Source organism: Cupressus sempervirens, chromosome 3 (genome assembly GCF_028749045.1).
Source record: "Cupressus sempervirens isolate cs-2001-9-10 chromosome 3, ASM2874904v1, whole genome shotgun sequence".
In the NCBI taxonomy this organism is placed as follows: domain Eukaryota; kingdom Viridiplantae; phylum Streptophyta; class Pinopsida; order Cupressales; family Cupressaceae; genus Cupressus; species Cupressus sempervirens.
In genome coordinates this window covers 691,196,460-691,222,671 of record NC_143120.1, presented here as the reverse complement: position 1 = coordinate 691,222,671, position 26,212 = coordinate 691,196,460, and the positions used below count along the sequence as shown (strand labels likewise).

General features: G+C 34.0%; 1 protein-coding gene across 1 annotated transcript in view; it reads right to left on the bottom strand.

The window, feature by feature from the left end:
* Positions 1 to 368: 368 nt before the first annotated feature.
* ABCD2 (ABC transporter family protein) overlaps positions 369 to 26,212 on the bottom strand; it is an 85,865-nt gene continuing 60,021 nt past the window's right edge. The window contains exons 7-10 of the mRNA XM_089821482.1: positions 9,394 to 9,641; positions 8,948 to 9,293; positions 1,198 to 1,472; positions 369 to 926 (exon numbers count right to left, since the gene is read on the bottom strand). Of these exons, the coding sequence (XP_089677608.1) occupies positions 738 to 926; positions 1,198 to 1,472; positions 8,948 to 9,293; positions 9,394 to 9,641 (1,058 nt within the window). The 3' untranslated portion in view covers positions 369 to 737. The remainder of the gene's footprint in view (positions 927 to 1,197; positions 1,473 to 8,947; positions 9,294 to 9,393; positions 9,642 to 26,212) is intronic.

Genomic DNA, 26,212 nt, shown 5'->3' with positions numbered 1-26,212 from the left:
CACTTTTTTTAATAAAAAATAAAAAATTATAAGTGCTGACGTTGTCTATAGAATCGAAGATGCCCAGCTGTCCCAGTTATTTCCAAGGCCTCCCCAACCATCCCCAGGATGTACAGACGTCCCTAAAAACAATTCCCGAAGTCTCCAAGTTTCCAGGATGCTCCTAGGAATTTTCAGAAAAGGGGGATGGGGGGGGGGCGCACCATAACCGTCCCCGGGACTCCCCGTTTCCAAAACATGGCCTTTTTGGGCGGGGACGTGTCCCCAACAAATGTAGATGTGCAATAACAAACTTTGCAAAATCCGCTAGACTGCAACAATCTAAAGATTGAATTACTGGTCATATCCTCACATTTCACACGGCAAAGTCCTGAAAAATAAAATAGATTTTACCATATCAAAATATGAGCGTCAACATCTTAACTCTACAATGGTGCTTAGGAAAACTCCTCATTTTCCAAAAAAAATATATCAGGAATCTAATGTCTTCTAGTTGTCTTCCACCGCCCATGGACAATAACCTTTTGCATACCTTATAAAACAGAAATAGTTTCTCTACTGTATTTCAATTCTGTATCTTGGAAACCTCATGCAACACATGAAGTCAACTGCTATTTTACAGTGTAAAGTATTATTAGCCTTTGATTTTCTATCTGATTCAAAGACACAAAACAGATAGTCAGCTGCAAAACCTATGAGTGAATATATACTGTAGCCCACAGGAAAAATATTTACAGTTACACAGCTGATTTTGTCAAACCTAGCTTATTTTGATCAAGAGGTTCAAGTATCCAGTTGCATCCGCAACTAGGAGATGTAGGATTATCCAACCGCAAAATCTGTTTGTGAAAATTGGGAAGTGTACTTCTATGTCCAACGCTTATATACGTAATTCCTGCAGCTTCAATCTCTTTATACAGATGAGCCTGCATTGCACCAATTTGTTTAACAATATTAAAAAAATTGACAAGCATCTAAGCTATCTGCTCCTTGAAATTAAAAAATTACATAATGATTTCAGATTTTGTGCTATGAAAATACATAAAAAATGGCACTCAAATAAAATAATGGTTCCATTTAAAGAAGTGGATACCTAGAGTAACTGTTATTTTTCAGAGATTAACTAGTTAATGTTCTTAAAAAAGCAATAACACTTCAAAACCTTAGAATATATGCAATCTTGAAGAACAAGCATACCTCATTGACCTCATCAAGTGCACTTGTAGATTCATCTAACAAAGCAAGTTCTGGTTGTACAAGAAGCAATCGAGCAAATGCAAGTCGTTGTTGTTCACCAAGAGAAAGTACGCTCGACCAATCAACACTAGAGTCCAAACCATTGCAACGTTCCAATAGATGACCAAGGCGTACGAGCTTCAATACCCGCACAAGTTCATCCTCATTTGGTACAGATTTAAGTTCGTAACCAGAATTTATCGAGGCAGAATTTTGAAATGAAAATGGTAAAGAAGCTGTTCATGGAAATTCATACTGTAGCATGAGTAAGATCATGATTGGACAGTTCAAAAAGATTTATTATATAAATTTACCTCACTTACAAACAGCCTTGAGCAATTTCAGAGTTGCAAAAATACATCAATGGGGTGAGGGGGCACACACACACACTATTAATTTCATAAGATTGCATAAGGGCTCCATAAGCTCCAGACAGAATTTGTCTTAAGAGATTAAGAAAAATAGTTATCAAATGCCATCAAAGTAAACCTTCCAATTTTCAATATCAAATGCAGCAACATATTTCAGATTTCTTTTGATCAGGACAAGCTGTGGCTTGAATATCTCCATTGAAATTGGACAGAAGATTTGGGTTTATATAGAAAATATTACATATTAATTTTAAACGCTAGATGGCAAATCTGAATGGTTAATATTATTTTTTATTGAAAATGAGTACTCAAAATTAATATTTTTCAAAAAAAGGATTAAGATTTTCATCATACTAGATACTCAAATCAAAAGAGAACCTCCGAAACTAGTTTTGGCAATTCTAAAGATCAACTAGAACATGATTTGCATTTTTTTTGGGTTGGGATCATTCTTGGCTTCCCAAATATAGTTTTCTGATCATCTCAGACATAGAGCAGAAAAATCAATTAAATGTTAATTTCAGAACTTATTGTATTCTTGCCACAAACTTTTCTGCATAGCCTCGTGAATATTAGAATGCACCATTGTTTGCAATATGCAAGCATTGAAGAAAGAAACAAATCGTAATTATGAGCATATATGATAAAACAAATCAATGGCAATAAGGTACTGCTTAAAATATGTCTAGTGCAAATGAAGAATAACTAAAAAATAAAGGTGACATTGTGATACAAATATGAATCAAATAATTAATATCTTTCAATGGGGCATTCATTTGATAACTGTGAATCTTCATTCACTATATGAGACTTTCCATTGTAAAAGGCAAGATTGTTATAGATCAGTACTTCCAAACGAGTCATTTGATGTGAATGGTAGAAAAACTCCCAGATATAGTTAAAATTAGTACCATCATGGAACAAGGTTCTGCTAGACACATTTCCATTGGGCACACAGCAGTAAAACAAGGTTCTACAAAATGGGAGGCAGCAAAAGAATTTTATCAATATACACTGTAGGAATACTTGCATGGATACTTCAATGCCTATTGTATATTAGAATCTTACATCTTTTAAGTGTCCTCTCATACTCGCCATGAACTTGAACATTTGGTCCTTCCGAATATGACAATTTGTCACCCACTACATGACCTGTTGACCTTATCAATTAATCTAATGTTCAATTCAGTGCCTCCTATGGAAAGAAGGAAGTTTTGCCCCCAAATAATCAAAATGTCAGGCGGATCTCAAAAGTACAGTAAATTACAATAGAAAATCAATAGTTACATCTAGGGAAAAAGTTTAAAATAACTTAAGAGGAGAGGTGTAACTACATGTAATTAAATAATAGACAAACAAGTCAATACAATGATATATACAAAATAATTTAAGAAAGAACCTATGATATAGCCAGGGAAGGGGACTAGAACCCTTGTGGAGACAAATATAACTATAGAGATTCTTCTGACATTCATAGGATAATGATTCAGGATAAGTGGACCTGGCTAAGTAATACTAGGAAGAAGCAAGGTGCGTCCAATACCTTACCCAATGTCACTATATGCTGGCCAATGATCCTTAAAAAGAAAATTGGTGTTGTTCATTATCCACTAGATTGGACATTATGAATGGTGAAGAGTAATCAACCTTCTCCACTAGGAATGCTGACATAATGACAAAGATTGTTGGTGGTCACTCGTGAGGGGTACACCATCTCTCAAATCATTCACCATCTATCACGGTGATTCCTGAAACTAACAAGCACTGAATGCGTCTTGTAGCTGAGTTAGATTAAAATAGGTATTCAATCTAGTATCTATTAGCCTTAGAAGTCCCTAAAATCCCAAACTTCCCTAGTGGCAAGGAACCCGCCAAATCTTTATGCAAAGAGTTGAACTACCTCAGATCTTTTGATGGACACAGTGCTTAAAGATTATCTGATAAAAGTTTACTATCTTCACCTACTAAAAAGTCAGTAAAAATGATAGATGCTATCCTGTCATGAGATATAACGACTTGTAACAATTGATAACATACCCTTACCTGGGATGGCAAAAAAGCCAAATAATGTCAAGGGAGACTGATCCATAAATGGAACTAGTTCATCACCAAAAAAAATATGTTCGAGTCCAGGACTGTTTGGAGTGAGCGCAGTTCTAGCCTCATACATGTGATTGTCTTTTAAGACCAAGGGCACTTTAGTGGCGCCCAAACTAAAATATTTTTAATTATTCAGGTTTCTGTGATATCCCTAATTCGAAATAAGATTTACTAATAATTAATCAATCAATATGTATTAATAATCAAGATATAAAGATTATAGATTATGAATTAAGTAATATTGCTATTGTTTGTATATTAATATCTATTTCTAATCAATACTGTCATATTAGTCAAAATAAATGAAAAAGAATCTATATTATTTTAATTAATATAATCCATCAATAATAATCAATACAGACATAATAATAATATCAATCATTATAAAATGAACTAATAAACGAGCTATAAATTATAATCAATATTTCCCATTGGCGGTACCAAGTGATCATTATATAGTCACTTGAATAACTGATTTCAATAACAAATATATCAACTATATTAAGAATGGCTGATTCTAATGAACACACCAATAATAATGTATTTTAATAATACTAAGCATTGGCAGTGGTAAACACTGAGATCACATCCCACAACTCTCATAAACTCATTTACCAATGCGTGACACCCTGTCTCTGAGGCAGAGGCAGATGTGTGCATGCACGGAAGCACAGCAGGAAGAAAACGTATCCATAGAAGATGTCATATGGTATGTTGCACCTAAACCAATAAGCCATCTACCATTCTAATGAAAATATTGAAAGCCAAAAGTGTATTGCCATTCCAAAAATATGAAGTTCCTGACCATGTGGATGACAATGGATAAGCTACTATTTGTGTAGCTAATAAAGATGGAGACACTAATGAGGATAGTGAAATATTGTGCTTTTGAAGGTATGAAATCTCTCCAATCTTCTTAGGATAACATCAATGCTCATCATCTCCTAATTTTGTAATGTTCCCGTTATAAAATAAATAATAAATCAAACTTTTGTAATGGGCCGATTGATTTAATGTATCTCGGACCCATTTTTATTTTTTTTCCGTAGTTTGCATTGCCGTTGGCTATCTTTGTACACCCTCGGAAAGTTTCCCGACGGGTATTTAAGCACGGCTTGTAGGTGGTCTGTAGGCATGCTTTTTGATTATTCTCTCTCTATTGCGAATTCCTGTTGTTCTTTGTAATTTGCCATTTCGGAAGTGAAAGATCTTCCCTATTTGGCTTATACGGTTTTGGTGGGATTCAACCCTCACCCTATTCCATTGTTGCATGTATTACTTCGCTCGGATCTAACAAATCGGAGCACCATCTTTTTGGCAAATATTATTGAACGGTTATGTATTCTAATCTCCATTGTTGATTCTATCTTATGAAATTGGGCCTCTGCGTTATTATATGTCTAAGTACTTCCTCTCTACCCGTACATCATCCACTTCTTCTGACACAAAGTCATCTTCCGTGTGACTACATTGCCCACTGTACGGCCCATGCCTAGCTCCTTCATTTCACCACCGTACGACCATCTCCTTCATCTTTTGCCAATCGCACAGCCTCCCCTTCACCCATCCATCCATCCATATCACTCTATACTTCCTTTGTATTGCTTCATTCACACCCTATTCCCTCAACGTACGGCTTCATCTCCATCCATAGCACGACCAACAAATTCCGTTGTACGGATAGCTTCACCACTGTACGGACCAGCTTCACATCACCGTACAGCCACAAGGAATAGACCGTACGGCCTAGTTCATTCTCCCGTATGGCAGCCAACATCCACCGTACGGCCACCTATATAATCATACGGCCTACTTCCAAGCATCACTTGGCACCCCTACACACCATACTACATCCGTACATTGGCAATTTGGCATCCGTATGCTCTTTACTCCATTGTGCTAGTTCCCAATCCATCGTGCATATTTCATCAAGTTGCCTAAATTATCTGGAGAAGGATTGTCTGTGCGTCATGTACGGGTTCAGAACATTACAAATTTCTTATAATAAGAACAGTTTATCTTCTTTTGTGATCATTCCTCTTTGGAAAAGGTCTTGGACTTAGAAGTAGGTTGCGAAGTATGATTGTTTTTTCTCATTGGACTTAAAATACTTATGTCGTATTTTGTCCTTCACACTTGATGCCTTTGGATGTGGGTCCTTTGCAAGAAGAACTTAGACACTTCAAAGGCATCAAAGTGCCCATTTGTACCAACCTTGTTTGTTCCCTTGTAAGTTGTGTTAAACAAAACTATCAAGTAAATGCATTTTGTGTGCAATGCCTAGAGCATCCATAGTATCGTAAGATGTGGAAACAAGTACACAATAATTAGGACCAAGCTTAGAGAAAATAAATAGTATCAATTATTCATCATCTTCTATAACCCCACATTCAAACAACTACTTGTGAGAGAATCAACTTGGTGAAGAGGCTCTAGATATGATCAAAATGTCTTTGATCAAGACTCATCAGTTCATTTCCCAAATGAAATTTCCTCATCTTATCTAGCTTACCAAAGAGATTCCCCAAGGTGGTCCAAATCTCATTGGCTTGTATACAAGCTGTAACATGATATTGAAGATCAACAAATGTACTTATGAAGAGTATCAAGAGCTTCATCTTGTTCATCAAACGATAATCTTTTTTCTACAACACCTGTTGTGGGTTGAATCTTAGCCATATGCGATTCTATGCAACTTCAATCTTAACAACAGTAACTCAATTTTAGTCATTAGAAATTTTAGTTGTTTTAACAATGCACAAAGACAAAGCTAATCCACTCAAACAACTGTCTAGCATAAAGCAGTTCACAAGATTGCAAACTGATACAAAGAACTTTGCCAATATAAAAATTAAGCAATAAACCTTGGAGCAAAAATGACTTTTTCCAAATTGTAATGTCCCTTTCTTGGGACATTAGAATTTTAAATGCCAACTTTCTAAAATATTAAAAATGGCTTTGTGGGAGCTTAATGCAAATTGATAAGTCTTTTTAATATTAAAAGAGGTTTGAAAAGTGACAAAATAGAAAGAAGAAGAAAAGAAAAAAATGGGAAATCAAAGATGGTTGCTCCATAGAAGAACAAAGGGAAGCTCATTTGCATAAGCTTGGTTTTATGATTTGATTACTATTTTCTTGGAGAATTTAGAAGCTTCATCTTTCAGCCAGTTTCAGGACCGAAACCCTCAAACTTGGAGGCAATGGACAGTAACCCATTGTCTGTTGGAGATGTCATACAGGTGCCTCACTTGTGCTTAAAATCTTTATTGCTTATTAAACTATTTTGCTGTATTTTGATTTTTGTAACTACAATTGGAATGTATTATTTCTAACTGAAGATTGAATTGCAATATTCATTTCTGAAATTATATTTTTATCTGAGTATTTTTGTATTTTTAGCTGGATGATTTGAAATATATTGAATGGAATTATCCGTTTAAATTTTTGCGACATATTTTGAGAAAATTTGAGAAAATATCCTTGCTGGGATACTACACAAATTATAATGGCAAAATAATTGTCCATGAAATGCCTGCAATACAGAAAATAATCTAACCTCAAATTGACTGATGCAATAGAGGAAAAGAGGATATTTCATCAAATATGAAAACTATATTGAAATGCAAAATCATGTACATAGCCTTAATTTTCTGCGACATATTTTGAGAAAATTTGAGAAAATATCCTTACTGGGATTTACACAATTGATAATGGCAAAATAATTGTCCATGAAATGCCCGCAATACAGAAAATAATCTAACCTCAAATTGACTGATGCAATAGAGAAAAAGAGGATATTTAATCACATATGAAAACTATATTGAAACGCAAAATAATGTACATAGCCTTGCCTATAATGGCAAGGGGAAATCCAATAGGGACAAATAACAGTGTGACTACCAACAACTAAAAATGCCCTAATAAACAAATAAATAATGCCTAAGTAGACATAAGCAAGAGTAAATGGTAAAAACGCATTTACTCCAATATTAAAGAAGAAAGGCAAAATGAAGTTAACGAAAACTAGAGGAAGAATAGAGGAAAGGAAAAAGCTATGATTGCAATATTCAGAATTCGAAAAAATTGCTCAACAAAGAGAAAAACCTTTACGTGAAGAACACCTCAAAAAACACATCCTAAAGCACAACCCCATATACAAATTGAATCCGTAAGGTGGAGGTTTGTAAAACTGCCTTTTAAGTCAAAGATTAAGTCTATTTTATTGTGCTTCAGAATTTCTTAGTACCTGCAAAGAAAAATCAATCAAAATGAGAGATCTTTCTGCCTCCTTTTAGCAAGCTGCAGCTGACTTTTTGACAACAGCAAGTATCTACCTCATAACAAACAAGTACAGCATTCTCAGCAGGTTTTGACTGACTTGCAAGTTTCTGAAAGGACTTGATGAGACTCACTAGTCAAGCCACAAGACTCGATACCATGAATGGGAATTTTCAGAAAAGCTAAAGACAGGTATAACAAATTTTGAGGGCCGTTGCTTTCTCTTATTAAATCAAGGAGGGCTATTAACAACTTGTGAAATATTAGTTGTTCTATAAACATCAAGTAGCATAAGGCATAGGCAGTAGATTGGAGTCCAATTTCAATCATTATTTGTTTCGTGCAAAACTTCAGTCACTGATATGATCTGAATATTTAAAGTTTTGATAAGCTTTCATTCCTATAGCAGGCTTCCATAGTAAAACAAACATTCACATTGACAGGAAAACAAAAACGAGAGCAATTTTGTGCAAAAGAATTCCCCCTGTTGGTTAACCAAGGAGTATAATGCTTACAAAATATTGTATCTCTTTGAGACAACAAGTAGAGAGGAACACAATGGAAACATACAGACAAGATAATAGGAAAGCAAATGTGTAATTATTTCCTCAAGGATTTAAAATTCTAAATTATTCAAATCCATAATACAATATATTAAAACCATACTTGTTTTTTTCTACTTTTCCTTTATATGACCCTCTGATTTGCTTGCACCTCAGTAATTTCAGCACTTGAGGTTGACATCCTCAAGTTATATGTTCACATTGTTTAAGGCTAGTTAGTTTTTGGAAAGTTTGATTATTTTTACAATAGTAATTTTATAATGCAAATGAAAATTCTTTCGAATCTCTTCCACTGCCTAAGTTGTTCAGGACTTTAATATATCTTTCTATCTTGAAACATGAATTGATTTCAACAGAATAACTATATATGAGATATTAAAGGCTACAAGTAGAATATACCTTTACTTTTACTTGATTCTTCAACACTAATAAGATCTTCAATCCATGTAGGGTAAAGAAGCTGCTGGCGCAGTGTTCCCAAAACCATGTAAGGCCTTTGAGGAAGGAAAAGAAGTGACTCAAAGTTTCTTACAGTTAAATCTAACAGTTCCTGTTCCTTGTCCTCTGTCTGGGAATTTGCTTCATTAAGTAGCTGGTTACTGTCATTCACTCCCCCAGGAATGGCTCTGCTGAGATCTTGCTTATTCTGTTTTATGTGGAACTTAATGGTGCCTCTACCAGAAGACCATAGACCAGCAATGGATCTCAATAAAGATGTTTTACCACTTCCACTTGGACCCATTATCTGTAAAGAAATCAGCTATTAATCTTTATGACAGTACCTCAGATAGAAGCATCAGTTTTATTAAGGTTCAAATTAGAGAATAAAAACCTAAATAACTTACTAGTAAATGATCTCCTTTACATATCACCATTGATAAATCTTCAATAAGAGTCATACTGTATTGTGGTGTTTGTAATGTTAAATGCTCAATTTCCAAAAGTTTTGAGCGAGCTTGAAAATTAGCTGCTCCATTTGACTCTGAGCCAGATGTGCCAGTGTACATCATCCCAGACTTCAAAATAGTTATCTGAGGTTTGGAATCTTCTATCACTTGTGCATTACTTTGATCCAAAATATCACTGAACTCGCCTGTCATGGATGCAACAACAGAAAGGTAAGGAACAAATCTCATCCTAAGAAAAATATCATCGCGTAAAGAGCAATTTTTGCTATCTATTTACAGGGAAGATTACTGAGCTTGCACTAGTTAAACATTCCGTGGTTGGTTTCTCCAACAAAATGGGTATGCATCCCCAGAACGCTCTGCATCTCACCTTCTGAATTCTATTGTTGGAATATGTGTGAGCATCAGTGTTCATTGTTTACAGCACTAATAGTCTATCATGCAGCTTACAAGCTCTCAATCTCTCAAATAGTAAGGTTGGATTGATTTGTCTAGATTTTCTAGCCAAATGGTGGTCCCATAAAATTAAACACACACTGGTTTACTTCTTAAGGTTTTCTACCCAGCTTTACCTCCTATCCTGCAATTTGGCTGATAATTTCCAGTTAAAATCATATTACCAAAAAATGGACAAGTCCACATATACAACGCAACACAAGTAACATTACAAATTTACAAAATTATTTGCAACACAAATAAACTTTAAAAGGCCTTCTAAAACAAACTATAAGTAAAACCATGCATGCAAATCTAATTTATTTTTCCTCGTAGTTGTCTTGAAAATTTTGTGATCCTTTTGCTTTGCATGAAAACTTTTATCTACAAATGCACAGATTCTTTATTTTCTATCACGATTGTTTCTCCAGTGCATACAAAGACTTCCATATTAATTCATGAAAAATCAAAATTTTTTCGAGCCAATTCTAATTAAATGCAATCCTACCAATTGTTGCTCACAACCAAACCAAGAGCTGTAAGGGAAAGCATCGAACTAGGAGAAGACCATAATAACCCAACTGTAACAATTTTTCACTTTTATTATTCCACTTGCCATAATTTTGGATGCCTTGCCAAAATATAAATTCCAAGAAGATTCATTTACATAACACTAAGGAGCTTCTTTGATTGACACAGACCATATTGCCATTAACAAAATTGGCATTGCAAGAGAGCAAGCAGGAACCTTGATTCCATCATATCAGATGTATCATGTTACTCATACGGAAGTATACGGTAACTCAAGGTGTGTATGAGCTTATAGCAATTTGGTTGGATGTTCTGCCAATAGAACCCAACCACAGACCACATTACAATCTTCAGTAAATAACAATAATAGATGAAAAAGCCCTACCTATTCACAAACTTATCAAAGTTCTCTTTTACAATGTTTTTTGACAATACTAAAGCTAGTAGTCCAATCTCTCCATAGATCCTAGATCATCTGTATGCTAAAGCAAATCTCTAGTATGTTAGCATCCTCACTTATGAGTTTTTTTGTGCAAAGGTTTGTATCTTTTCTCTGCTCATATGGGCAAAAGATGTATGTCTTACCTGTAATTTAACAAAACAAATTTTCTACATGTATCAATTTATTGCCTTGATTCTTTCATTATATAATCTAGGTACATGTTAAGTTGATAATTCATTAGATCTCAGCATTATAATGGTGATTTCATTATATCTGATAGCATCCCAAAAAGATTCAAAATGAAAAGATAAATATTGACAACTCTTTAAATTACTAGAATTTATGTGACCAGATTGAAATATAGAATAACATTATGTATATATAAAACTCATATATAAAATCAAGAAAATCCTTATTGACCCAGGTGAGTACGATCAATGCAAAGAGTAGAACTCTGGATTAATACAGACTGATATAGACTAACAAAAACTAGCTTAATGAGCCTGATAACTAAGGAGGCAAGTAGAGAAAGTGAGAAAACACCCTCTAATATACCACCCAAAAGATGATAATATCCATGAGAAGGTTGAAAAACCGATTTGTGATCTAGAGACCAAAGGGAAGGTGGAAGAGCCCTGATGGGTCACCTAATTGTTGGGAAAAAAGTAAACATGCCAACGAGGTCAACAGTGATGTCCAAACAATGCAGATCTTGCAACCTCTATTTGTTGTTCATATTTATTATTTATACATTTCCCTGAGTTTATGTCCATTTACCACCTAAGTAGACTCCTCTTGGCATTGATATCAAGGCTAGGTATTTTATATTGTATTGCCACTAGAATTTTCCTCAGTAATGTTTCTGGGCTAAGGCCCAGTTTCCATGGGAAAATTAATGATGGTTATTCCCTCGTATCAATTTCACTTGAGGCTTAGAATAATAGCTCTACCCATGTAGTTTAAAGATGTTTACTATATATGGTCCTTCATAGGAGAATCTTTGTCAAATGCTGTCCAGAAAGCTGCTAAAATTCTGAACAAAAATTGAAAAAATGTTTTTCTATGTAAACTGTGTACAGATATTTCCCATAATGCATCATATGCGTATAGCTGATAATAACAACAGACTTACAAATTTAAATCTCATTTTTCCAATTTTCACATTTAATTAGCCAACCTGCAATTAAAGGATCGTGCAGCATATGCAAATACATCTCAAATACCTCATTTTCCTATATTATTACCCATCATCTATTCAATTCAATGAAAGTGATTTTTCAAAAGAGAGATAGCATCATAGAGTATAGAGCTACTGATGTCTGCATGAATGAGCATGAAGTCAGCAACCTGTTCATGGTATTTATGCCTGGAAAGTGGTAACAAATGACATCAATGACTTAGCTTGTGGTTCTAACAAGTTATATCCTTGATAAAATTGACTTCTTTGAATGCATTTTACAGTGATAAAAACTATATTAACTTCGATGAATACAGACTGACTGGATTAAAAGTTATTTATCAAGCCTTGGACAGAGCGAAAGAATATTGATTGTTTGTTAATTAAGACAAATCTGCTAGGCAAATTGATTGGAATTCCAAATTCTTAAGCTTGAACAAGGAAGAAATGATGATCTACAGATATGGTTTGATGATACCCACTCTTTGTTCTAAACCTCTGTGGGTTTCTTTGTAGAGTATCTCTGTTATATTTGTGTGCAGGTATAGAGAGGAAACAAAAGCTAATATTTTCTCTCAATTTCTACATTTTAACATCCATGAACACATAAGCATATACTTGAAATTCAATCTTATTAAAAAAATTTGATACTATCAAGACTTAATAATATTACTCTTCTCCTTTACTGCTTTTGGGAATAAATGTAGGTGTCATTTTTGCTTAAAATGTGCATTTATGTGAGTTTTATATATTATATATTACATACAATTATCCTAATAAATGTACAGATATCTAGTAGACCTTAATGTTTGTTACCCTTCTACTTTGTCTCTGGTGAGAACACCATACGTAATAGCATGGAACACAAAACATCTCTTCAAATTAGCAAGTGAAGCTCACTGAAATACTGAAACCTAAATCTCTATAAACTTCACAATTGTGTACACTATTCATATTGTAATTAGGTGTTCATATGAGAGGACACAACTGAAAAGTAGACATGACCTGCCTTTTTTAATCTCAGAGGTTGAGAACAAGCCCTAAAGGGACTTATCTCACAAACAAAAAATTTCACTATAAGATTTGCAACAATACAATATGAATTAAAAGATGAATGCTTATTCTATTAACAAAAGCAGAAACCAGCAGATCTCCATAATTTGACAAGATTAAACAAGTTACAAAAGTAATTCTAACAAATAAAAATTACAAAGTGAGATGCAATAAAATTAAATAACTCAGTACACAAACTTGCCAAGACAAAAGGCATGTGCTAATACAAAGCTTGACGCCAAGCTTTACTATAATTCACTTATCAAAATCTTAGACAAGAAATCAATAACTAAATTCGAATGTTTGAAACTTTGAATGACAACATCTCCAACATAGATTTCCCTTCCAAGTTTATGAGCTCAAAGCACCTTTTCCAAATGATAACTTTTACAGATCTAAGAAATGACAATAAAGCATTCCAAAAAGTACCGCTTTAAAATGAACATATACATAGTGTAGCAATAGTGTTACATCCCAATTTTTGACCTAGCTTGAATTATAGCTGTTGAGGTTCACATGAAGTCAATTGGCAGTCTAATTTGATATATTCTAGCGAAATGATAAGATGGTTGTTATGATTTCAAATGAAGATGACATGTTAGTTGATCGTTAATCGCGAATTCATGGAATTAAGATGAAAGGTTAACTGTTATGATTAAATAAATTAATTACTAGGAAATTTCTTGCAGGGAGCATGTCGAAGGGGTGGAAGCATTGTTAGAAAAGAATTAGGTAGGGCATCACCATCACTGGGCAGACAAGTAAAAGATCTAGCCAGAATACATGTGTAGAACTTGCATGAGTTATTTAATAATTTAATTTTAAAAAAAAAAAATTGAGATTATATATAAAAAATATATATATATCTCAAAGGATTTTAATATATTTTTTTTAATATTTAAAAACGTTCATATATGTATAGATGATTTGGCACCTTTTTAATTTAATAATTAATAAAGTAATGTTGCTTGTAAGTTTTTAATAACGTTCAAATTATAATAACATTTCAATTATTATTATAATTTTTGAATTACAACCTTCCAACTCTCTTTCCATTCTTTTATTCTTTTCATTTTAATAATCTTTGTTTATAACCGATCAGACACTTGGCGTTCTTACTTGTCTATTAATCTTTTAAGTTACGGAAGTTAATGGGTCACCTTATTATGTTATAAGAAGTCAAGAATGGGAGTTGAAGATATAAAATTTTGTTTTAAGCACCGGTTTACTTTTTCTTCTTATGGGCGAATTCCCAAGCAATTATGGAGAATCAATGGAAAGGGGTGACATTTGCTCGCTGTTGTTTTGACTTGGCTCCGAACAAGCAAGATGCATCCTGTAGTTCTACAGTATTAGGGGGTCTGTTCTTAGAGCACCCATTTCATCAGGCGATGTTGTCAAATTCAATGAAGTACTTGCATCGGCGTGATAATGGAATACTTGTGTATAGAGAAAGATGGTGCGAATCTGAGGAAATATGTATGTGTGCGGGGTCTAGAAGAACGTCTATTGAAAGTTGGTTTCAGGATGGTCAATATCATTGCATATTCAGAAGACAAGATTGCCACGGACTTGAAAAACTTTTATGATATCTTGGCTGTTACCAGAAGGCTATCCAGATAGTGTGGCTTCATCTTATGGGTCATACATGCAATGGCGAGTCTTCCAGATCAGGAAGCAAGGATTGGCGAATTCATTCCATTGCAAGTCTAACTCAGATTTTTGGTCTCGTAAGATATCTGGTGCAACCCGTAACCTTCTTTAACACTTGATTATTCAGAATTCTGTTCCTTAAAGACGTCAGTAGTAAGACAAAGGTTTTAAGCATAAAATTATTATTTTTTTAATTTCTTTTTACCAAGACTGACGGTTTCTTGAAGTTATGATTTTGCTTATACAGTCTGTCATAATCCTGGTTATAATATGATATTGTTTATGCATAATAATCTGTCGATTCATATATAACTGAATATGTGAGAAGATAAAATAGGGATTCTTTAAATTCACATACAACTCAAGGCATAGATGTTATCATTCCAAATGGAATCAAATTCATCTCGAAACATATATTTAACTGGGAATGAGATATTAGAAGCAGAACACCAAGGAATTCACCGGGCGAAGACGCCAGTGTGTGGTGAAGGTGTAAAGTATCATTAGGATCTTTAATCTGTTAACACCTAGGAATCACCAACTTGGGGGCCTGAATAGGGTGAGGGGGTGTAGAGAGTCGACAAAACGAGTTGACATCAGTACTTGTAAAAATAATACATAAAACATTTCTTTAGCTTATGCATGTTTCAATCAGGAAGAATATTGTCAATTTTGAGATCGCTAAAGAATATGATCACAGAATGTGAAATGATGTTGTATGTAATCTTCTTGAATAATTGTAAGAGCCATCTGCTCTGAGAATCTTGAATACCTGGAACTCACTCGGCTGTGAAGCCAAGAAGATGGGTGATGAGGTAAGAGAAAAGTATCCTCAATAATATGAATCAGTATCATTTAAGACTTTTCAATATTTACCATTTAATATGAATTAATTAATAGCTCATGCATATTCTTGTTATGATGATCTCCTGCTACCAAGTCATATGTCGTGTTATATATCATGATGCCCAGTGAATGGTAAGATGTTCACTGTCAATTCCGAGTAGGGAGGGCCAATCTCGTTAGAGATCGTGTGGGGATATATAATGTGGTCCGAGGCTGGGAGGTTAAGCCCCTGGCAATGTTTCACCTCTCTCAAGATGTCGTATATGCGTCAGACAAAGATAAGCCATGCAATCAATTGTTTATCGGAGACAGATATTATCATTTTTGTTTATGAGAAGGTAAGATTAAATTGAAGCATTTCATTGTTATCATTATTTTACTTTCATATAAATGAATATTGAATATAAGTCATTATCTAATCTTGAGAAATTGTCACAGATAAGCAATCCGAAGGAAAAGAAATCCGAAGCCCTGATTGATTGTGTGACAGCAGGAACCTTAATTGATACAATGGTAGTGGAAGTCCTAACTGAATCTATGGTATCGAAAGCCCTAATTGAATTCATGGTTGCGGAAGCCCTAAATTGAATCTGTCGTCGCGAAAACCCTAGATAAAATCCGTGGTCGAGGAAGCCCTAAATTGAATCTGTGGTCGCGGAAGCCCTAAGTGGTAAAGCGGTAGCAGAAGCCCTAAATAAACCAAAGGTAAATGATGCCCTAATTGGTAAGATGATATGTGATGCCCTAATTTAAGTTATAGTGTTATTTAGTTGTATTCATCAAATGATTTTTGAGATAGCAGTCGATTTGAGAAATTGTTATGGTGTATTTGTGGACTAACCGGGTGGTTGCAGAAGCATACTTATTTGATCTTCAGTCTCAGTTTTCCGAGGTATGTGATTTCAATTTCTAAAGTAATTTCATAAAAAGGTATTTCAAGTATTTAGTTAAGAAATTTTTGTTTAACTGACTTTAACGGTAAATCTTCTTCACATGAACATGAATGATGTAACTGCCTTTTTATGAAATCAAAGTTATAACTGTATTTTATGCTTATGTCATATGTTAATTTAGACCCAGGAAAAGCGGTTGTTACAAATAGTGAAAAGAAAACAAGCTTTAAAACAAACTAATCTGAAATTGACTAATAAAAATACTAGAATCCAGAAAAAGGATGTCCAGAAGTAAAGTCAAACGCAGATGCACTAATATAAGACATTTTGTTTTATTTTCAACGTTAGAAAATTAGCCTTGAATTATCAAGTATCAGTTGTGTCATATATATATATATATATATATAGATATATATATATATATATATATATATATATATATATATGTATGTATGTATATATGTATGTATGTATATATATATATATATATGTGTGTGTGTGTGTGTATGTATGTATATATGTATACATATATGTATATATACATATATACATATATGTATATATACATATATGTATACATATATACATATATACATACATATATGTATATATACATACATATATGTATACATATATGTATATATATATACATATATATGTGTGTGTGTGGATACATACATGTGTCTGCACTACACCCACACACACACACACACTTATGTGTGTATAAATACACACATATATTTGTATATATCATATATGTGTATTGGCTCTCTCTCTCTCTCTCTCTCTCTCTCTCTCTCTCTCTCTCTCTCTCTAGCCTAGCCTAATCATACTAAATACCAAACCCAAACCACCAACAAAGTTAAAAATCATGATCTAAAAGCCATTGATTAACAGAACCGGGTATTTATTTTCAATCAAAAATCTCCAACTTAGTCTATTAACCATCCTCATGAATCCTCAGATGGTGCATTCTACTAAACTGACTTTACAATGGCATATACATTCCCTCCTTAGGCCAGGCCAATTTATAACTTCTTAGCTCAATTGGTCCCCTATGAAGTAATTAGCCTTGCATGGGGGCCCATTCGAGGGGGTGCACTAGTGTGTCACCTTTTCATAGTTGGGACCTATTTTGATTTTTCCCATTTGGGTTGGCTTACACATTTGAGTTATAGTGTTAGAGTTTCATTATTAATCAGCTTACTAAGAGATCATTAACATCATTCAACCTTGCATTTTCTTGTAACTAAGAATCCTATTTGGTAATTTGAATGGAGTTACAATTTCATAGTTGAGATATTCTCCCTAGTCTACATTTTCTCCAATTAGGTGAAGTCTTGTCGAAACCTAATTGGACTAATACATGTGACTCATCTCGCTTGCAGATCAAAATTGATATCAGTTGAAGATTAGCAATATTCCATTGGCTCAATTAATGATTGCTTCACACTCAATGATAATATATTTGAGCTCATATCCTCATAGCGATATTGAAGATAGCAATGTGTGTTTGATTCACACAATTTAGAACTGGGACATATCGAGCATCAATACTTCAAACTCTTCATCCAAGACATCATGTGGCCTCAATCATAGGCGATTGGCACAGCCAAACAATGTGACACTTCTTGACGACATACAAAGGCAGATCTAAATCCAATATAGTGGTGTGCTACGTCTTTTTCAATCTTCTATAAGCAACATTCATATCGCCATCGAATCGTATCTTTCATGTATGCCTCAGTGTATATCAATAGCCACCTTGTGGGCCACAAATTTCCTTTGGTAATTGTGATTCAATTTCTCAGCCTTGGAAACATCATGATCGTGCTTTCACATCATTTGGAGAGGACCTGGCATTTGTGGACACTTAAATATGGTCAACGCATATGGCTCCCTTTTTGACATGTCTTCTATATTGTGCATTTGGTCTTTATCATTCATCAATATGGTTTCATTCTACCATTAATTGAATGATGTCAATTATTTAATTAATTGTTAATGTTTATCCTCCAATAGGACCATATCCTGTCAATTTGTCACTTGTCAAAATAAATAATTTCCTTAATTATTGCATTTTTGTCTTAGGGCAAATAATCATTCAATTTGTCTATTATCCTAATGTCGCCTCTTTGGTAAATAAATACATTTATTTATTTACCCCACTTTACTGTCTTCCCACACTTAAATAAATTAATTCATTTAATTGTCTGATATGAGGAAATTCCACCCCTTTTCTAAGTCCACATTGTTCTTTCACCTTCCTTATTTCACTCAACTTAAATCACAAACATGCCATTTCCCTCTTCACTTCTAAATAACACTTTCCCATTCGGTTCCACCTAACCAGCCCTCACATTTGATCCTAACCATAGATTGTCCTTTGATCTCGTCCATGTTGATTTTTCTGGAAAAACTATATATTGAACCCATAATTCTCATTCCTTTCAACCACTGTCTTTCGAATATCCTTGTGATTCGCCTTGGATTTTATCATATTTGTGCACTCGTTACTTAAAGAGAGACAATCTATTAGAGGAGAAAGTAAAACAATGGAATGGAATGAAGGTGATGCATAGAGTTTTTTTTAGTTTGTTATTTGTTTCATGCATTGCAAATTCATAGTTTCACTGATGTGATTAGGGTGTTGTTTACATGATATTATAGTTTTTCGTGTTTGGCTTTTATATGTCACATTTGTCTCTAATCTAAGTTGCTGGTTCAGATTTAAGTTTGATTTTAAGTTTGAGATTCAGGTTTGAAAGTCGTTCGAATTTCTTGCTGTAGTGAGTTTGAGTTCATTTTGGGTTTGTCCATAAAACAAATCCTTTTTGTAAAATGCATATATACACAGCAGTGAATAAGTACATACAGCACTATGCTAATAGTAAGAAACGTAGCAAGATACACCACCATATATATTAATTTTTAGTCCAAATGACATGTTTTACCTTTTATGCCTTTTTAGTCATCTATTTTAGGGTATGAGGGTCGAATAGACTAAATTAATCAAAAAATAATTATACCAAAGTCTGGTTGGGTCCTACTAGTGCGTTTGAAGTTCGCAGTAAATTGGCCTAAATTCAGCCAGGTTCCATCTAACAAACTTTGGGCCAAATTTGACAAATTGTGGCAGACTTTACAGGCAATTTGATCAAGACCAGACTTTAGCCAAAACCAAGCCAGACTTTGCTACCTCCAAAAAAAATGATAACTTAGTTTCTAATGTTCCATTATTAGGATTGCAGAAATGGTTGGCACTTCGATGTGCTGGGTATGAGTGTATTGAACAGGTTTGTCATTGATATAAACATATATATGTTTTGGTACATGATAAATAGGGACTCTGTACATTGTAGAGGTTGGATTGGTCAGCGAAGTTGGAATATAACAAGTTAAGCTATGCGAACTTAGAATCATGTTTAAGAATGTGTTCAGATACTACCTCTGTGTTCGTGTATGTTTGGATTAAGTATTGCATAAGTAGCAGATCATTTTGTGAAGACTGGTACCAGGCTAGTGTGCAGTAAAATAGTTTGCAGATATTTGGCTATATCTTATGAGCGAGATGGAATTAAGGTTAACGAGCTTGGATCGTGGTTAAAGACATGTTCGTATTAGCACATCTTGAAGATCATTCTAGGAGGTCACAGAAGTATAACGAGCCACACGTTCACTGGCAGCCGACTTTTGTATTGGGAATTATTTTGGAAGTTGTAAATTGCATTGTAACATGTCAGAACCTTAATGTAATATCTTAATGAGGTCCTATGTAATTATTCTATTATGGAAAGCCCTAAAAGGCCAACCTAATTAGTTATTTGGATAGGGTATAAAGGAAAGCCGTTTCCTTGGTTTGTAAGTGTATCATGTATGTGGTCAAAGGATGCTAATTTGATCAAAGTAGAGGAGAGGATTAAGTTGATGTTGGTTTGAGAACTTCAAAGGAATTGTATTGGCAATTGAGTTGCAATTTTAGTCAATTAACTCCTTGGATTTGTTATCCTAAAGATTTTTTGTATACAGTTGCCGAAGCAATTTCAATAGTGTGCTTAGTTGTCTTCCTTCATGCTCCTAACAGGGCTAGAACCTTCTAACAAGGGTTCAAAACTCAAAGTCTCCTATCAGGAAATAATGTACTAATTGTATTGTGATTGACTCTTAATGACTCTTAAGAGGGTCACATCCTTTCACAAGTAACTTTTATATTATTTCATCATCATGTGGGTGCCATCTCCACCAGGGTTTTCACTCTGATCAACGGTTTTCCTAGTTAACTAATCATTGTGTCATTGTGCATGTTTTATCTCTTGGCATTGCTCACTATTTTGGTTATTGAAGTTGGATTTAAGTTACAATTGACACACGATTCACCCACTCACCCCCGCTCAATTGTGTTGATGGACTTTCCAACAATTGGTATCAAAGCATCAAGTCCTCATTGATAAGGAATCTTAGCAGCTTGAGGAGATCCATGACATTCAGAAAGGAAAGTATGAAGTTTGATGGAGAGAACTATGACAATTAAAAGGATAAGATGAAAACTCACATGATCTATGTGGGGATTGATTACTGGATGATCACAAAGACTCAAAAGGATGTCAAGGAAGAAAAGGATCTACCTGCCTGTACTAATGAGAAGGAGATCTTTATGTACAACATGTGTGATAGAGAAGCATTGATCTCTGCACTTCCAGAAATAGAATTTCTTGAGGTAAAAGGTCTGCAACTTACTTTTGATATTTGGACAAGGTTCGAAGCACTTTATGAAGGAGATCAATATGTAAAGAAGTCTAGGCTACAAAAGTGGAAAAACATGCTTGAAAATGAAAAGATGCAAGAAGATGAATCAATTAAGTCATATGTTTAAGGGATCACTGAGATTGTTGCAGGCATAAAAGGTTGAGGAACCATATCGCAAGATGAGGTATGTTACAAAATTTTGAGATCATTAATCCCTGCTTATGATACTAAGGTGATTGCAATAGAAGAAGTAATTCCAACTATGTAAGATTTTAATAGAGAAATTTTGATTGGCATTTGAATCTAGATTGAAGCCTAATCTACCTAGATTTGAGATTGCTTTTAAAGCTACTTGTGCATAAAGATATACCAATGATGATTATGCTAGAAAATGGGCTTAAATGCACGAAGAAGAAAAGAAGATTGATGAAGCCATTTGATTAATTGTAAAGAGATAATCTAAAGGTAAGAAAGCTTTTTCTTGTTGGCACTCCAAAAAATTTGGTCCTTTTTTATATCAATGTCCTAAGAGAGAAAGGTGAAACCTAGAAAGCCTTACAAGTCAAAATTTCCAAAAGATTGCTTTTATGCTAGTGATGATGAGTATGATTTCAAAGAGATAAACTTCTTAGACAATGATGATGAAGATGAGATAGGATTTGTTGCTAAAGAGGAAGAAACTCATGTCAAAGAAGAAATAGCACGTGTATCGCATGTAGAGAAGAAAAAGTCTGATTGGATTATAGCTAGTGGATGCTTGCATCACATGACAAATGATAGAAAAAAGTTTGTTCAATTTAGAAGCTATGATGGTGGAGTAGTTAGAGTTGCTAATAATGCTCCATGTCTTATTAAAAGAAAAGGATCTATTACACTTAATGGTAAAACTAACACTGAGGATGTCTATTTTGTTGATGGATTCAAACATAACTTGTTGAGTGTTGGACGGCTTGTTGATAGGGGATATCATCTGCAATTCACTAAGAAGACATGTACGATCAAGAATAGGAAAAGGTAAACTGATTGGAACAAGTACAAGAACTAGAGGTAATGTCTTTCATTTGAATCCTACTGAAATAAATTGTTTGGTTGTAGAGTTGATGATAGTTGGTTATAGCACAAAAGATTTTTTCATATAAACTTTGATAACATTGTGAAGGTAAGTAACAATAATAAAGTATGAAATCTACCAAAGATTTTGAAACTATCTAACATGGTGTGCAAGGAACGTGTGATGGGTAAATAGAAGAAGAATTCATTCCAAGCAAGATATTCACTACATCAAAAAAGATGGAGATTGTTCATACAAAATTGTGTGGACCCACAAAGACGAGCATTCTATGGTAAAAGGTGCTTCATTTTTTTCATTAATGATTTTACAAGAATGATGTAGGTAGCATTTCTAAGTGACAAATCAAAAGCTTTTGACAAGTTTAAAATATTCAAGGCTAAAGTTGAAAATGAATTTGTATTGAGAATTAAATGTTAAGATTTGATAGAGGAGGAGAATTTATATCAAATCAATTTAACAAGTTTTGTGAAGAAAATGAAATCAAAAGACAACTTTCAACTACTAAAAAACCACAACAAAATAGGATAGCAGAACGAACAAGTCAGTAAGTGAAGCAGCTAGAGTGGTGATTCTAGAAGGGAATGTAGCACATATGTACTAGAGAGAAGCAGTTACAACAAAAGTATACACTATGAACAAAGTTTGGATCACACAAAGAACTGATAAGACACCTTATGAGGTTTGGGTTGGGCACACACCTAATGTGAAATGTTTTAGAATCTTTGAAAGCAAATGTTGTATAAGAGAGAAGATTTCATACGGGAGTTTGATCCTAGAAGTGATGAGTGCATATTTCTTGGTTATTCTTTCGAAAAGCATATAGATGTTATAATAAGAGATTGAAGACTATAGTTGAAAGTGCAAATGTAAAAGTTGATGAAAAGTTCCAAATACAAGAAATAATACTTGATTATGGTTCAAACAATGAAGCTAGTACAAGTAAGAGACCAAATAATTAGAATACAAATCAAAAACAATTCTTTGAGATGGATAATGATATACAGGTATAGATTAAGGAACCTAAATAGGAACCTAGAGAAGGACAAGGGACACCTAAGTATGTTGTAAAGAATCACCTAGAGGAACAAATAATTGGCAGTAGAAATGTGAGGGAATATTGACAAGAAAAAAAAAATAAGAGAGGAAATATGTTTGATATCACAGGTTGAATCAAAGGCTACAGATGAAGCATGCAAAGATGAAAACTAAATAAAATCTATGAGAGAAGAACTTGATCAAATAGAGAAGAACAAGACTTGGGAATTAGTCCCTAGACTTGAAAACAAGAATGTTATTGTTACTAAATGGGTTTTCAAAAACAAGATGAATGATCAAGGTGAAGTAATAAGAAACAAAGCAAGATTGGTATGCAAAGGATACTCACAACAAGAAAGAATTGATTTTGAAAAAACATTTGCCCCAGTTGCAAGATTGGAGCAGTGAGAATGTTCTTAGCATATGCATCTAACAAAAACTTCAAGATGTATCAGATGGATGTTAAGTCAGCATTTTTGAATGGCAATCTTGAGGAGGAAGTCTATATTGAACAAATTGAGGGTTTTCTACTCACAGAAGACAAAGACATGGTTTACGAATTGAAGAAGGCATTATATAGATTGAAATAGGCACCTAGAGCATGGTATGCAAGGTTAGATAGACAATTACTAAGCTTGGGATTCAAGAAAGGTCATGCAAATAGTAACATGTGCTTAAGGACAAATTCAGATGGATTACTGATCATTGTTGTATTTTTTGATGATAGTATTTTTGGAGGCAATGATGAGACTAGTGAGAATCTTTGTAAAGAAATGAAGAATGAGCTTGAAATGTGTATGATTGGTGAAATGAAATACTTCTTGAATTGCAAATAACTCAGAATAAGGATAGAATTTTCATATCATAGACCAAGTATCTAAAGGATCTTTTAACAAGATTTGGATTGGAGAATTGTAAGCCAGTTGGAGCAACTATGGTTACAGTTTATCAAGCAAGGATAAGTCTGCTAGTGCTATGCAAACAAGGTACAAATCAAAGATATGAGGATTGTAATATTTAACTCACACAAGATCAAACATAGCAAATGTCTTTGGGATTGTTGCAAGATTTCAAGCAAACTTAAGAGACACATTTAGTAGTAGTGAAAAGGATATTCAAATATTTGAAGGGCACATCAGATTTCGAGTTATGGTATCACAGGTATGATGATTTTACTTTATGTGCAAACACTGATTCTGATTGGGAAGGTAATGTTGATAATAGGAAGAGCACAAGTGGTGGTGCATTCTTTTTAGGAGGAAGATTGTTTTTTTTGGCTAAGCAAGAAACAAGATTGCATTTCACTATCTACAACAGAAGCAAAATAATGTAGCGGCAACAAACAAATGTAATCAGACCATATCGATGAAGAAAATGCTGAAGGATATAGGTGTTGAGTTTTCAAAACCTATTATTATACATTGTGATAACACAGGTACAGTAAGCATGTCAAGGAATTCAATTTTATCATCACAAAAAAAAACACATTTCTATAAAGTAGCATTTTCGAAGAGAAAAAATTGCAGAAAAGGAAATCAGATTGGAATATGTCAGTACAAAAGAACAAATAGCAGATTAATAAACCATTGACTAAGAATAGATTTGGATACCTTAGAGGTATGTTTGGGGTAATGTCCCCACCTAATTCAAAGTAGTTGATGCAGAATTGCATTAGTCTAGGATAATCAAAGCACCATTCATACATCTGGATTTGATGCTTGATACTACTCCTATGGGGGAGTGGTCGCTTTGGGCATAGTTAATTCAAGAACTCCAGTCAATATTTTGATATAACGGTATCTATTGGCACTTGGTATGATTGGCTTGATGATGATCCAATGCAAGTACAATAATGAGAGCACTTCGGATTCTCAAATTGGCATATTAACACCTTTGTCATTGATGTCCATGGGGGAGAATAATACATAAAAACCCAAGGGGGAGAGTAATACCTATGGGGGGGAGTAGCAGATATATTAGAGCATGTATAGGTTGTATATGTTGAGGATTTTCAAAAAAATGTGTTCAGTTGATTAACTCTTGGGAAGATTGTTCAAGAAGTAGTATTTCTTTTTGGATTGATGATTTTTTCATCATATGTTGCCACCAATGTCAGAGGAGGAGATCGTTATGATTACATAAGTGGTTGGCAATTGGATATGCTGCATATGAGTTGTAATGATGAAAAGTTTGTCATTGATGTCAACATATATATGTTTTGGTAAATGATAGACAAGGGTATTGTACATCACAGAAGTTGGATTGGTTAGCAAAGTTGGGATGTAACAAATTAAGCTATGCGAGCTTACAATCATCTTCATGAATGTGTTCAAATACTACATTTGTGTTTGTGTATGTTTGGATTGAAAATCACGTAAGCTACAAATCATTTTGTTAAGACTGGTAGTAGGCCAGTGTGCAATAAAACATGTTGCAGATATTTGGCTATAACTTATGAGCGAGATGGAATTAAGGTTAGCAAGCTTCAATCGCGGTTGAAGACATGTTTATGATGATATGTTCATGATAGCACATCTTTAAGATAATTTTGGGAAGGTCGATGAAGTGTAACGTGCAACATGTTCACTGGCAGCCAACTTTTGTATTGGTAATTATTTTGGAAATTGTAAATTGCATTGTAACATGTCAAAACCTTAACATAATATCTTAATGAGGTCCTATGTAATTATTGTATTATGGAAAGCCCTAAAAGGCCGATCTAATTAGTTATTTGGCTAGGGTATACAGGAAAGTTGTTTCCTTGGTTTGTGCAGAGGATGTTGATGTTTATATATATATATATATATATATTTGTTATTATATTAATTATTAGATTAATGAATAGACAGTGAAAAACACTTGGAGCAATCCTA